Source organism: Aquarana catesbeiana, unplaced genomic scaffold (genome assembly GCF_042186555.1).
Source record: "Aquarana catesbeiana isolate 2022-GZ unplaced genomic scaffold, ASM4218655v1 unanchor233, whole genome shotgun sequence".
NCBI classification, from domain to species: domain Eukaryota; kingdom Metazoa; phylum Chordata; class Amphibia; order Anura; family Ranidae; genus Aquarana; species Aquarana catesbeiana.
Window position 1 is genome coordinate 885,700 of NW_027362661.1, and position 13,974 is coordinate 899,673.

At 43.1% G+C, this 13,974-nt stretch overlaps 1 protein-coding gene across 3 annotated transcripts in view; it reads left to right on the plus strand.

Annotated features, from left to right (window-relative positions):
* LOC141121843 (uncharacterized) overlaps positions 1 to 13,734 on the plus strand; it is a 215,238-nt gene extending 201,504 nt beyond the window's left edge. For 2 of the 3 annotated variants that reach the window (XM_073611581.1, XM_073611582.1), the window contains 5 exons: positions 9,464 to 9,561; positions 9,651 to 9,824; positions 9,904 to 10,110; positions 10,234 to 10,375; positions 11,596 to 13,734. In XM_073611581.1, coding sequence (XP_073467682.1) covers positions 9,464 to 9,561; positions 9,651 to 9,824; positions 9,904 to 10,110; positions 10,234 to 10,375; positions 11,596 to 12,671 — 1,697 coding nt within the window. In that variant the 3' untranslated portion in view covers positions 12,672 to 13,734. The remainder of the gene's footprint in view (positions 1 to 9,463; positions 9,562 to 9,650; positions 9,825 to 9,903; positions 10,111 to 10,233; positions 10,376 to 11,595) is intronic. The other variant, XM_073611583.1, reaches the window with a different exon arrangement.
* The last annotated feature ends 240 nt before the right edge of the window (positions 13,735 to 13,974 follow it).

The following is a 13,974-nucleotide window of genomic DNA, read 5'->3' on the forward strand; positions in this document are numbered from 1 at the left end:
TTGTGGTCTAAGGGTGTGCCATGTGTCATGAAGAAGAAGTGATTGGATCCTCAGTTTTATTTGGAGTAATGCTCTGTATGGTAGGCTAGATGTCCCTGTAGATGTATCAAGGAGAGGATCGAGAAGGACATTAAGATCTCCTCCTAGTATGAGTATGCCACTTTGGAAACAGGTTAAGGATTGCAAGGTTTTGCAGATAAATGGGACTTGGGATACATTGGGGCAATAGATGTTTGCTAGTGCAATTGGTCTATCTTGGATTTTCCTCTTTAGGAATACGTAGCTTATTGGAAAGTCTCTATTGGAGAGTTTAGGGACTGCTTTGGTGGAGAAGTGAGTCTCCTGTAAGAACACAATACCTGCCTTCATACTCCTCATGTATGTTAAAACTTGAGAGCATTTTTCTGGTATATTTAGGCCTTTAGCATTGAGTGAGACTACTTTTAAGTGAGATGTTTTTTGTCATAGTGTTGGTGGTGGCCATGATAGTTTGAGGTGTCTCTGTACTGGGTGTAGGCCTTCCAGAGGAGGGAAGCAGGAGAGGGCGCCGCGTGTAAAGGGCAAAGGGAAGGGGGGGTGTAAAGAAGTGGGGGGGGGTGAAGGGGAAAGTATAGGGTAAAGGAGGTGGGGTAAGGAGGGGGGTGTTTGGGGGGTGTTAAGAAGGAATGTGGGTGGGGATTAAATAGAGTGGTGTGGTCTTAGACCAACTGGTGGTGATTAGGAGCTTTTTCACTAATAGTGAGTCCAGTAGTGGTCAGCCGGTACTCTCAGAGTCTGCTATGTGTGGGTGTGATTGGATAAGGTTCCTAGACGGAGTGGTACTCTTTTTCCAGTGAGGTCTGGGTGGTTAATGTGGGTAGTATTTGGTAATAGAATGCAAATAAGCCAGCATATGTATGGATCCTAATGGAATTAGGTGGGTGTGAAGAGTAGAGGTGAGATTATGATACTGAAGCCTCAGTCTGTGTAGTTTGAGGGTATGTGTAAGTGCTGTGGGATGTATGGCTGTAGATTCTCATGTGATATATATAGGTGTCAAACATTCTGTACACGAAAAACATGAAATGTATAGCATGGTAAAACTGTTAACGATATAGTAATTTCGTAGAACAAACAGAACTTACAGTCAGGTCCATAAATATTGGGACATCAACACAATTCTAATCTTTTTTGGCTCTATACACCACCACAATGGATTTCAAATGAAACGAACAAGATGTGTTTTAACTGCAGACTTTCAGCTTTGATTTGAGGGTATTTACATCCAAATCATGTGAACGGTGTAGGAATTACAACAGTTTGTGTGCCTCCCACTTTTTAAGGGACCAAAAGTAATGGGACAGATTAACATCAAACTTTCACTGTTTAATACTTGGTTGCAAATCCTTTGCAATCAATTACAGCCTAAAGTCTGGAATGCATAGACATCACCAGACACTGGGTTTCATCCCTGGTGATGCTTTGCCAGGCCTCTACTGCAACTGTCTTCAGTTCCTGTTTGTTCTTGGGGCATTTTCCCTTCAGTTTTGTCTTCAGCAAGTGAAATTCATGCTCAATCGGATTCAGGTCAGGTGATTGACTTGGCCATCGCATAACATTCCACTTCTTTCCCTTAAAAAACTCTTTGGTTGCTTTCGCAGTATGCTTCGGGTCATTGTCCATCTGCACTGTGAATCGCCATCCAATGAGTTCTGAAGCATTTTGCTGAATATGAGCAGATAATATTGCCCGAAACACTTCAGAATTCATCCTGCTGCTTTTGTCAGCAGTCACATCATCAATAAATACAAGAGAACCAGTTCCATTGGCAGCCATACATGCCCACGCCATGACACTACCACCACCATGCTTCACTGATGAGGTGGTATGCTTTGGATCATGAGCAGTTCCTTTCCTTCTCCACACTCTTCTGTTCCCATCACTCTGGTACAAGTTGATTTTGGTCTCATCTGTCCATAGGATGTTGTTCCAGAACTGTGAAGGCTTTTTTATATGTTATTTGGCAAACTCTAATCTAGCCTTCCTGTTTTTGAGGCTCACCAATGGTTTACATCTTGTGGTGAAACCTCTGTATTCACTCTGGTGAAGTCTTCTCTTGATTGTTGACTTTGACACACATACACCTACCTCCTGGAGAGTGTTCTTGATCTGGCCAACTGTTGTGAAGGGTGTTTTCTTCACCAGGGAAAGAATTCTTCGGTCATCCATCACAGTTGTTTTCCGTGGTGTTCCGGGTCTTTTGGTGTTGCTGAGCTCACCGGTGCGTTCTTTCTTTTTAAGGATGTTCCAAACAGTTAATTTGGCCACACCTAATATTTTTGCTATCTTTCTGATGGGTTGTTTTGTTTTTTCAGTCTAATGATGGCTTGCTTCACTTATAGTGACAGCTCTTTGGATCTCATATTGAGAGTTGACAGCAACAGATTCCAAATGTAAATAGCACACTTGAAATGAACTCTGGACCTTTTATCTGCTCCTTGTAAATGGGATAATGAGGGAATAGCTGGCCATGGAACAGCTGAGCAGCCAATTGTCCCATTACTTTTGGTCCCTTAAAAAGTGGGAGGCACATATATAAACTGTTGTAATTCCTACACCGTTCACCTGATTTGGATGTAAATACCCTCAAATTAAAGCTGAAAGTCTGCAGTTAAAACACATCTTGTTCGTTTTGTTTCAAATCCATTGTGGTGGTGTATAGAGCCAAAAAGATTAGAATTGTGTCGATGTCCCAATATTTATGGACCTGACTGTAAATAACTCTACATAAATGCAATAACAATGAAATAACAATGCTAGTCCCGCTGTAATTAGTTTATGGTAGTATTCCTGGAAGGGAGGGGAGGGTATGGGGGGGAATCCAGGTTTTAGGACCAGGTAATGGATTTGGGACCTATGTGTCTGCAGTGGGCAGAGCGAGGGTCCCCGAGGGCCTAGTAGCTTGAAAGGGAAAGTATTATTTAACTTCATGTGTGTGTATAGCAGGTTAAGGATTTGCATCTTTAAGTCCGTACATACTCAGTAGTGGCACACTGGTGTGTGGTGATCAGAATACTAGTTGTGGGAGCCCCCTCTAGTTCAGAGCGAGGATGACAGTTAGGGTCAGCCTATGATGGCAGCAATTAAGCTTTGAGTGTTGTTTATAAAGGGGTTCAGTAAAAGTACCCTAATTCTAGTACAATTTGTGTTTTGTCCCTGTTAGTCATTACTGTGTGTTTGATCCTCGGTTTCTCGTCTACAGAAAGTTCTGTAGTGATATGGGATCATATTATATATGCCACCATCGGCTGTGTCCCTGTAGTACATACATTTATAAGCATTTATAATCATAATAATACCTTTAAAGTATTTCCCATTGTATTCTGATGTTAATCAGGTAGTGGAGGTAACAAAGGCAATATATAATGGAGGATTAGCGGTTTAAATCAGTATATATTCTTTTCTGAACTAGGGATGTAGGACTGACATTATCGGTTACCTTATTTGAGAGTACACCTGTTTTTAACTTATTAGCGAGAGTTAAAGTCTGCAGAGGGACAAGAGAGAAAAAGAACAAACCTGGGGATAAAGAAGACTGAGTACAATGTTAGTTTGGTCGGCTTCTGAGAGAGTTCCAACATTTCCAGTTCTGGAGATGACAGAGGAAAAGTAAGCACGAGGACTGTCTCTTTCCTTCTGCTATGCCAGTCATAATTGGGTTTTATAAGAGTGTTTAAAGCGGCGTTCCGGCCGAAATGATACTTTTTAAATAAAAATACCCCTATAATACACAAGCTTAATGTATTCTAGTAAAGTTAGTCTGTAAACTAAGGTCTGTTTTGTTAGTTTATAGCAGTAGTTTGTTATTTTATAAACTTACAGCAGGCCGTGGCCATCTTAAGTGTGGGCATCTGAAGCCAGACTGTATTTCTTCCTGGATCTCATCCTTGCAGATCTCGCACATGCTCAGTGCAGCACAAGCAGTGTAATAGGTTTCAGGTTAGGTTTCCATAGCAATGGCAGTGTCAGAGGAAGTTGCTGCCCCTTCCAAGGAGGCATTGCAAACAGGAAATGATGCGATGGGCCATGGCCAGGGAACTGGAAGTGAAAAATGAATACAGCAGATATATAGTAAGCGCTGAGAAAAAAAATGTAAAAATATCCAATTCGTTTACAGTGCACAGTTTAATGAGGGATGCTGAAGAGTTGTAAAAGTGGGTGGAACTCCACTTTAAATCCAAGTAGTGCGGTAGTAGGGTTAGCGTGGATTTCATTAGATCCTCTGGTGGTGGGCTGACATAAATCGTTGCTGTCCCTATTCGGTCTGTTGTACAGTTAGTTCCTGATTAGCAGAGAGCAAGTCTACAAGTGGGCGGGTTGTCCTGTCATAAGTAGTGCTAATAATTGTTTATGGGTAGCATATCCAGGCTTTAAACTCGGATGTGTTATCTGGTAGTCAGCATCCAGAGGTCTGCTTGAGTAGTGGGATAGTGAGAGTGGGATGAGGGCTTCCAGGTATTATGTCAGAGTGCGTCTGCGGGTAAGGGGAAGGGAAGTAATGGTGGGATCTCCATCAATTGTGAGTTTCATTTGTTCTGGGTAGAGGGATCTTTACCTTGTTAGGAATGTCTAGCTCTGTGGTGATCCGGGGAAACAGTCAGGCTCCCATTTTTCGGTATCCCTGGAGCTTTTGGCGGCGATAGTGGAGGATGAGTGCGGCGGCGTCTGATGCTGAAGTGTTCATTTCCGGCTTCAGTGATGCCATCCATGGATGTGGCTCTTCTCAGTGGTGGTAGGCGGAAGTCGCTGTACCAATCTGGCAGATCTATCAAGGGTATATTGAGGGTTGTGCAGAAATGTTCTAGATCCTCTGGTACCCTGAGATTCACTGTGTGATTATTGTGGCTTGCTGAAAGGCAGATGTGAGGACACCCCGAGTATGAAAGGGGTTAAAGTCGTTTAAGACATTGCATTTTTGAACACAAAGGCAGCTACCGAACACTTCAATCAGCCGAACAAGGAACCCATACAAATAATTCTCCCCCCAAATACGAGACAAGATGCTCTGTCTTGAGCTTCAAGCAGGAATCAACTCATTTATTTTCACACATTGACACAACAGATAAAATAACTCAGAGACGCTCCCCCCCCCACCCTTGGAAAACAGGACGGGTTAAACTGTCCAATGACAATAGACACACAGGTCAGGTGTGTTCAAACTTCTCATCAGTAAACAGTCTTATCAGCAGGGGGCTGCTGGAGGAATCCCCCTCCCTCCCATAGAGATAAACATCCCATGATCCAAAGCAGACAGATACAATAGAACATTGGAATACAGCCCCACCCCAAACTAGCACAGCAAATAGTACACAACACAATGAGACAGCACACATTATATATACAGCACTGAGTCAGATTAGTACAGATCAGACTGGATTTGTTATTCACCTCATAAAGAGTATTGTTCCCTTAAAATCCAGGGTCCCCAGAGTCTGTGTGTCTTGGGGGACATGGACCTGAATCTAAAGTAATGCCACCTCCAGGGACCCCGTGCATACAGCTCACAATGAGCACCGTTCCCCCAAATGCCAGGGCCCATAATCGGTCGGCAAGAGGCTGGCATTCAGTCCCCTCCAAAAGCCTCTGTCCCTGGTAGGTCTGTCACAGCAGAAAGGGAACTTCCAGCAATAGGCAATCGCTCTGGATCTTAGAACATCTAATAGTGGTCTCACTTCCCTCCTTCTCTGTGAGATGTCCCCTACTTCTTGCTTTGCGCAGTATTTCTTCTTTTACTAAGAAATCATTCAGGCAGCTTACAATATCTCTAGGCAGATCTGTGGCCTTACCTCTTGGGAGCATTGCTCTGTGTATGCATTCAATGGCTATGGGAGCATCAGGGGGTCTTTCCAGGAGGTCATTGAAGATGGTGCTGACCGCTCGTGTGACCTGAGTGGCTTCAACAGTTTCAAGGAGACCTCTTACTAGTAGGTTGCGGCATCTGCCGCGGTTGTCAAGGTCTTCCATGTGGTGGTTTATTTCCCTCAGGTGGATGGCGTGGGACTCTGTTACTTGTTGGGCATGGCACAGTGAGGTGTCATGGCGGGCTTGTGTTTCCTCTACTTCATCCACTCGCAGGACGATGGTCTGTATGTCAGAGCGGAGGTCTGAGATAGCTGCTGACGGCGAGTTTTTATTATCTGTAGCTACCGAGCGGAGGTCTGCCAGGCTCAGTGCAGAGGTTGTATGCAGGTCCGGTGAGGGAGGACTGCGGCTCCCGTCCCTCAGCATGTCTCGAGTGGATGGCTGGATGCGCGTGTCTCGTGTGAGGAGGCCTGAGACGCCATCATGGCTCCCTGAGACCGTGTTCAGAATATCTCCAGTATTTGATGGCTGATCTGTGTGTCTTGGTCTCTGGGGGAGCGGGAACGTGTTGCTGAGGCACTCCGATGCGTACTTTCCATTTTGGATCCGCGGTGGGGCTATTTTAGTCAGGTATCTGGACCTCGGGGAACAGGAGCTCTGAGATTACGCATCCATCTTAGAACGGAGCCAAGCCACAGCCCCTCCCATCTGCTTTTTTAACTAGTGCTAATCAGTCTATATGTCCTATGACATCACACTGTCCTTACAGCTTCTCCTCCCAATGTCCCTCCATCTGGAATAAGAGAAACTTATGACATCACACTGACCTCCCAGCTCCTCATCCCAATGTTCCTCCATCTGGCTTTTTTTTTTACTGATGCTCTTAGGATGTAAAGGACGTACCCAGGAACAATGATTTGGTTTTCACAGGAGCCTCATATAGAGGGCCCCTCAAATCTCCCCATCCAAATGTCCCTCTATCCAGAGCAGGGTGGATTTGATTTAAATCACTAGTAAAAAGGTTTGATTTTAATAATAATTTTTAAAGAGCAACTGTCATCTCTGTTCCGCAGCGCCCCTTCTTTGACCCGCTGTTGACTTACCGACAGTCCTATTTACTTTAATGGGACGGCTAGTGATGCGGCAGTGATAACAAGGTAAGGGACGTGGCAGCAGCTGGTGAGTGGATGCCCGCTAACAGCCATGATGGATCTGAAATGTCAGGTGCTCTTTACATGTAAGGACTCATTCTTGCTGGTAGTTAGAATCTTTAATATTTGCAAACAAAATGAAGGTTTCCTATTTAGAATAATAAGCTGTCAGGTTAGTAAAACAGAAATATCAGACCTGATTCAATCATACAGTTTGTAGTGTACATATATTTGCAAAACAATGGGATAAAGGAATATTCCTGAACTTTGTTTTATCTAATGGTTACTGTAAAATTGTGTGAATGCATCAATGCAGTGCATGTTACCTCAGCTTGCACAGCTTGGATTCATTGAAAAACGTGAATATTGCAGAATATACAGCCTCATTCTACATACCTAAGCTCCATTTCATGCTGAATAAACTAAATTATTAATGTATCTTAACCACTTAAGGACCAGCCTCGTTTTGGATTTTAGATGTTTACATGTTTAAAACAGTTTTTTTTGCTAGAAAATTACTCAGAACCCCCAAACATATATTGTTTTTTTTTCTAACACCCTAGAGAATAAAATGACAGTCAATGCAATACTTTTTTTTGCACCATATTTGCGCAGCGGTCTTATAAGCACACTTTTTTTGGAAAAAAATCACTTTTTTGAATAAAAAAATAAGACAACAGTAAAGTTTTTTTTTATATTGTGAAATATAATGTTACGCCAAGTAAATTGATACCCAACATGTCATGCTTCAAATTTGCGCCCGCTCGTGGAATGGCATAAAACTTTTACCCTCAAAAATCTCCATAGGCGACGTTTAAAAAATTCTACAGGTTGCATGTTTTGCGTTAGAGGAGGTCTAGGGCTAGAATTATTGCTCTCGCTCTACCGGTCGCAGCGATACCTCACATGTGTGGTTTGACCACCGTTTTCATATGCGGGCGCTACTCACGTATGCGTTCGCTTCTGCGCGCAAGCTCGTCGGGACGGGGGGTTTTGAAAAAACATTTTTTGATTTTTTTAATTTATTTTACATGATTTTATTTATTTTTACAGTTTAAAAAAAAATTGTGTCACTTTTTTATTCCTATTACAAGGAATGTAAACATCACTTGCAATAGAAAAAAGCATGACAAGTCCTCTTAAATGTGAGATCTGGGGTCAAAAAGACCTCAGATCTCATATTTACATTAAAATGCAATAAAAAAAAAAAAAGTAATTTAAAAAAATGACATTGAAAAAAATGTGCCTTTAAGATGTATGGGCGGAAGTGAGGTTTTGACGTCGCTTCCGCCCAGTAGTGTCATGGAGACGAGTGGGCGCCATTTTAGCCTCGCTCGTCTCTAGGCACAGCACGGAGAAGGACGTGATCGCCTCTGCCGCTACCGACCGCTCCGGTAAGCGGCGGAGGGCACCGGATCGTGGCGAATCCGCCGCAGAGACCACTTTTATCTTAAAGCTGACCGCCGCACTGCTGCCATAACAACGATATCTGCCGCCAAAGTTTGGACGTACATCGGCGTGCGGCGGTCGGCAAGTGGTTAAAAAGAAAACTATCTTTAGATAGATTTTTACTCCAAAAGCATTTTATTAAAATACATTTTATCAACATAAAAAAAATGATTTAAATAAGACCTCATTTTAATAAATAAAATCTGATTATTTTGATTATTTAAAAAAAAAATCATTGATTTGTATCCACCCTGATCTGAGTCTATATGTCCTATGACAGCACATTGACCTCACAGCTCCTCCTCCTAATGTACCTCTACCTGTTTTTTTTTCTGGTGCTCTTAGGATGTGGGTGGACCCTTGGCATCCTCACTAGCAAAGTGTTGGTCCTGTGTTGTATGTAATGATGTCAGAACACCTGCAACAAGCTTTTAACCTGCATAGTGTGGGGGTCCTGTGTGGGTAAATTATACCTCAGTCTGAAGTGAGGCTTTAATATAATGGACTCCTGAATGATGAGGTGAGGAGGATTCTGGGAATATTATTTGATTTTACTATTTGTGTTCAGATCTAGAGTTTTCCTCCTGTGAAGTCTGGAGATCATATGACCATCACATTGCCTCCACCTCCCTCCCTGATAGAATAGAGAAATACAAAGAAGATTCTAGAAGTCACCAGAGAGATCATGGAGGAGAGGTGAGCGGTGCTGGGAATTCTGGGACATTATCCAGTAACAGACAAGGGATGTGTCTGGATGGTGACTGTATCATTGTGTGTGTCAGGTTCCTATAAGGTGTCAGGATGTCACTGTCTATTTCTCCATGGAGGAGTGGGAGTATTTAGAAGGACACAAGGATCTCTACAAGGACGTCATGATGGACAATCAGCCGCCCCTCACATCACCGGGTAAGAGGAGACTTTATTGTAAAGGAGAGAGCAGTACGGAGGGTCCACCTAGATCCCCCATCATCTGATAAACACATAGAAACAATGTATTCAGTCAGTGTGTGTGTTTCCTACAGATGGATCCAGTAATGGGAACCCACCAGAGAGATGTCCCCGTCCTCTGTATTCCCGGGATTCCACACATGAAGATCACACCATCCCTCACCATCATCAGGTAGATGAGGGACAATCACTGATAGTATCATTAGGATCTGTACATTATCTGCATTGTTACAATTGATGTCATTTTTATTCTATATTCAGAGTGGAAACCTGAGATATTCTAAAGTTGAGGTTAAAGAAGAGTTAAAAGAGGAGGATGATGAGAATGGGGTGATGGAGTCATCCAGCTACAGAAACCCACCAGACAGATGTCCCCGTCCTCTGTATTCCCGGGATTCCACACAGGAAGGTCACACCATCCCTCACCATCATCAGGTAGACGATTGACAATTATTGGTAGTTATGATAAATACACAGCATGATTGTTACAATGAATGTTTTATTATATATTCAGAGTGGAAACCTCGGGGATGATAATATTGTTGTCAAAGAAGAGTATAAAGAGGAGGATGAGGAGTATGGAGTGATGGAGGAGATTTCAGAAGGACACAAAGATATGATGGAGCCACCCAATACCAGGAACCCACCAGACAGATGTCCTCATCCTCTATATTCCCGGAATTCCACACAGGAAGATCACACCATCCCTCACTGTTACAAGGTTGGTGGGATGGAGCATCTAGAACATGGACTCCTAGAGATGATATGTGGATTTTTTATGTGATGTCATAATAAAAAATCTTATAGTTTATGGATGATATTCACTTTCATTTTCTTTCTTTAGAGTGGAGATCCAATCGATATAGAATTTGAAGTGAAAGCAGAAGAAGAAGAAAGGTGTGTAAGAGATGATCAGCAGTCTATGGAGGAGTATGGAATAATGGGGACATTTATAGAGGAGGACAATCCTACAGAGATCAGCACAGGTGGGTGATTAACACTAAATACATTCCTCCACCCATACTGCTCACTGACGGTCCAGAGTAGGGCAAGGACTGGGTGATAATCTTCCTTCTCTCTGCTGCAAACAAATTATGTATCTAGACTGGATTCATGGAGGTTCTGGGGTTCAGCTGGCAGCAAAATGTTGATTTTTCACAATACAGTTTGCTCTACCTAGCTTTGGGTCTTCTGCATCATGACCAGGTCTAGCATGATGTCTGGCAGAGCAATTCTCCCAGGGTTACTTGCTCTGTTGTCTGCTGGTTGTGCCGGGTGGAGGGATATGTCTGTATAGTCTAAGACCCAAGTCACTGAGTGCAGTCTCAGGAGACGGGAGACAGCGGTGTGGGACCTCTGCAACTCGTCTCAAGTAAACATTTAGGCTTTCACTGATTACTGAATACCAATATTATCAGTCCTGACCCTTACACTATATAATTTATATTGTACATTACATACTCCTGACCCCTGCACTATATACTCTATGTTGTACATTACATCATTATGATACTATACAGTCCTATCTGCTGTATCTTATACAATATGTTGTACATTACATAGTCCTGACTTCTGCTCTCTCCCCTCTACCCACTGCTATATATACAAATAATATGTATTCTTATTTGTTACACCCATTTTGTACCAGCTGGACATTTTATATCTGATGATATGATTGGAGCACAGACTTTTACATGTTGATAATCATGTGCTAAAATGTTCAAACTTTGGGACCCTTAAACAGAAAGTGATAATGAGGGAGAAGTCAATAATCCAATGATGGTGGCCTTCAGGATCAGTCCAGTCTTCATCTTGGTTGTTCTCCCCCCATCCTCACTCTCTGACCTTTGGTGGGGCTCAGCCCCGCTGTTATTCATGACTAAATCATGGACTAAATAAGGAAGTGCAGTACTTCTTGTGTTGGGAAGATGGTAATGAGTGATAGAGGGGATGGGGACACTCTTTCTATAATCCCCTCATCACTGTCACTCCTATAAAAGACAGTTCTCGTTGTTTCCTCACTCTCTGACTAAGGTCCATGAATAAAGAAATGAACTGGTAGGAGATCAGAGGACCCATTTACTAGTTACCTTGAAGGGGGAATTGTAAGATCCACAGAGACAAAGCTGTCTGATGTGGGTGGAGTCCTGGTTTAGGGGAACCAATCTGCTCATGTCTATTAATAATCTTTTTATTTCTATTTTAGTAGAAGGACGGAAGATGAGGAAAACCTCAGAGGATTGTCTCACTTTGTCTCCAGGCTGTAAAGTAGAAGATGAGGACATTCCACAGTATAGTCCAGGAGAAAACCCGGCTACCTCAAATGTCCATCCGGCACCACACAGTGTAGATGGACCATCGTATTCCTCTTATCCTGAGGAACCTCAGACTGTGAGGGACGGTGCCGTCCTTCCAACAGATAAGAAGTTTTCCTGTATTGAGTGCGGGAAGTGTTTTGGTTCTAAATCCAACCTTAAAGTGCATATAAGATCCCACACAGGAGAGAAGCCGTATTTCTGTCTTGAGTGTGGGAAATGTTTTTCAGAAAAGTCAAGTCTAAACCAACATCAAAGATCTCACACGGGGGAAAAGCCATATTCCTGTCCTGAGTGCAGAAAATGTTTTTCAAGGAAATTTAGTCTTTCCATGCATCAGAGATCTCACACAGGGGAGAAGCCGTATTCCTGTCCTGAGTGCGGGAAATGTTTTTCATACAAGTCCCATCTTAACGCACATCAGAGGTCTCACACGGGGGAAAAGCCATATTCCTGTCTTGAGTGTGAGAAATGTTTTTCAAAGAAGTCCCATCTTTACAGACATCAGAGATCTCACACAGGGGAGAAGCCGTATTCCTGTCCTGAGTGCGGGAAATGTTTTTCACTCAAGTCCCATCTTTACACACATCAAAGATCGCACACAGGGGAGAAGCCATATTCCTGTCCTGAGTGCGGGAAAAGTTTTTCACGGATGTCTATTCTTTACAAACATCAGAGATCCCACACAGGGGAGAAACCTTATGCCTGTACTGAGTGCAGGAAATGTTTTTCAAGGAAGTCCATTCTTTACACACATCAAAGATCTCACACGGGAGAGAAGCCATATTCCTGTATTGAATGCGGGAAATGTTTTTCACAGAAGTCCCATCTTTACAGACATCAGAGATCTCACACTGGGGAGAAGCCGTATTCCTGTCCTGAGTGTGGGAAATGTTTTTCACAGAAGTCCAGTCTTAACACACATCAGAATTCTCATACAGGGAAGCCACTTTCCTGTCCTGAGTGAGGGAATTGTTCCTCACTGAAGTCCTGTCTTTCTGTACATTAGGGATCCCACACAAGTCTTGAGGTGTATTAGTGCTTTGAGTGCGGGAAATGTCTTCTATATGAATGTTGCTGGACATGTGGGTAAGATGCACACCTTGATATACACCTCAGATATACTTCATGGCTGATTTTTATCATGTAAGAAACAGTTCATAAGGAGATCAGAGATCACCAAAGACATGGATGAAGTGTTGTCCTGTGTTGGCCATTGATAGCAGTAGAAAAATAAAAATGGAGTCATTGCCTTTCATTGGCTGCGTACATTTTGTGGTGTAAACACTTAGAGGTCTATTTAAAAAAAAAAAAAAAAATAGTTGAATGAATGTGACCGGCATTCATCAAGCTGTGATGAGTTTTGGCCATGTTTTATTTCCTATGATGATTGGCTCCACCTAGTGGCCATAATGTTATATTGCACTATTTTTACATGTGGAGGTATTTCAGAAAAAATTATACATTGTCAGCACCATCTAGTGCCCATAATCGTGGAAAATCAATTTGTTAATTATCCACTTCAGCTCTGGAAAGGTTTTACCCCCTTCATGACCAAAGAATTTATTGTTATTCAGCACTGCACTACTTTAACTGGTGAGATATAGTTGTTGGACCATTAACAGATCTTTTTAATCAATATCTTCTAACAGGAGAAGTTCCCCATGATTGGCGGACACCTAATATTGTAGCTATCCACAACAAGGGCAGCAAGGTAGAAGCTGGCAATTCCAAGCCAGTGAGTTTAACATCTGTTGTAGTCAGGGGTGGGCAGGAGAGGGGACTGCCCTGGGCGCATTTTTATACTGCAGGGTGCCACCATTCTGACTATGTGGCTGACAGGAGTAGTGACAGTAGCATCAACACTCCTGTCAGCCAAGTGCTGGGAGTAGCAGGGAGAGCAGCAGAGATATGGGAGGCTGTGCTCTCTCTCTTCCCCTCCTGTATTCAGAAGCCAGCAGTGGTAATCACAGGAATACAGGAGCTGTACTATAAGGAGGGGTGAGCACAGCCGCCACAGTCCAGTGCTGGAGCATGAGAGGAGGAGAGAGACGAGATGGGGTGGGGTGGGGCGGAGTTCTCTCTCCCTCTAGCTCCTCTCTCCTGTCAGTGTCTGTACAAACAGCTGCCAGCTTCTATATACATGAGAGATCGGGACTGTGTGGCATTTGCTTACTCCCCCACCTGCGTTCTTCTGTTGTTTTACCCCCTGCCCCACCCACCAATTCCCCACCGGCAGCAGAATTTGCAGCTAATCCTAATTTATTATT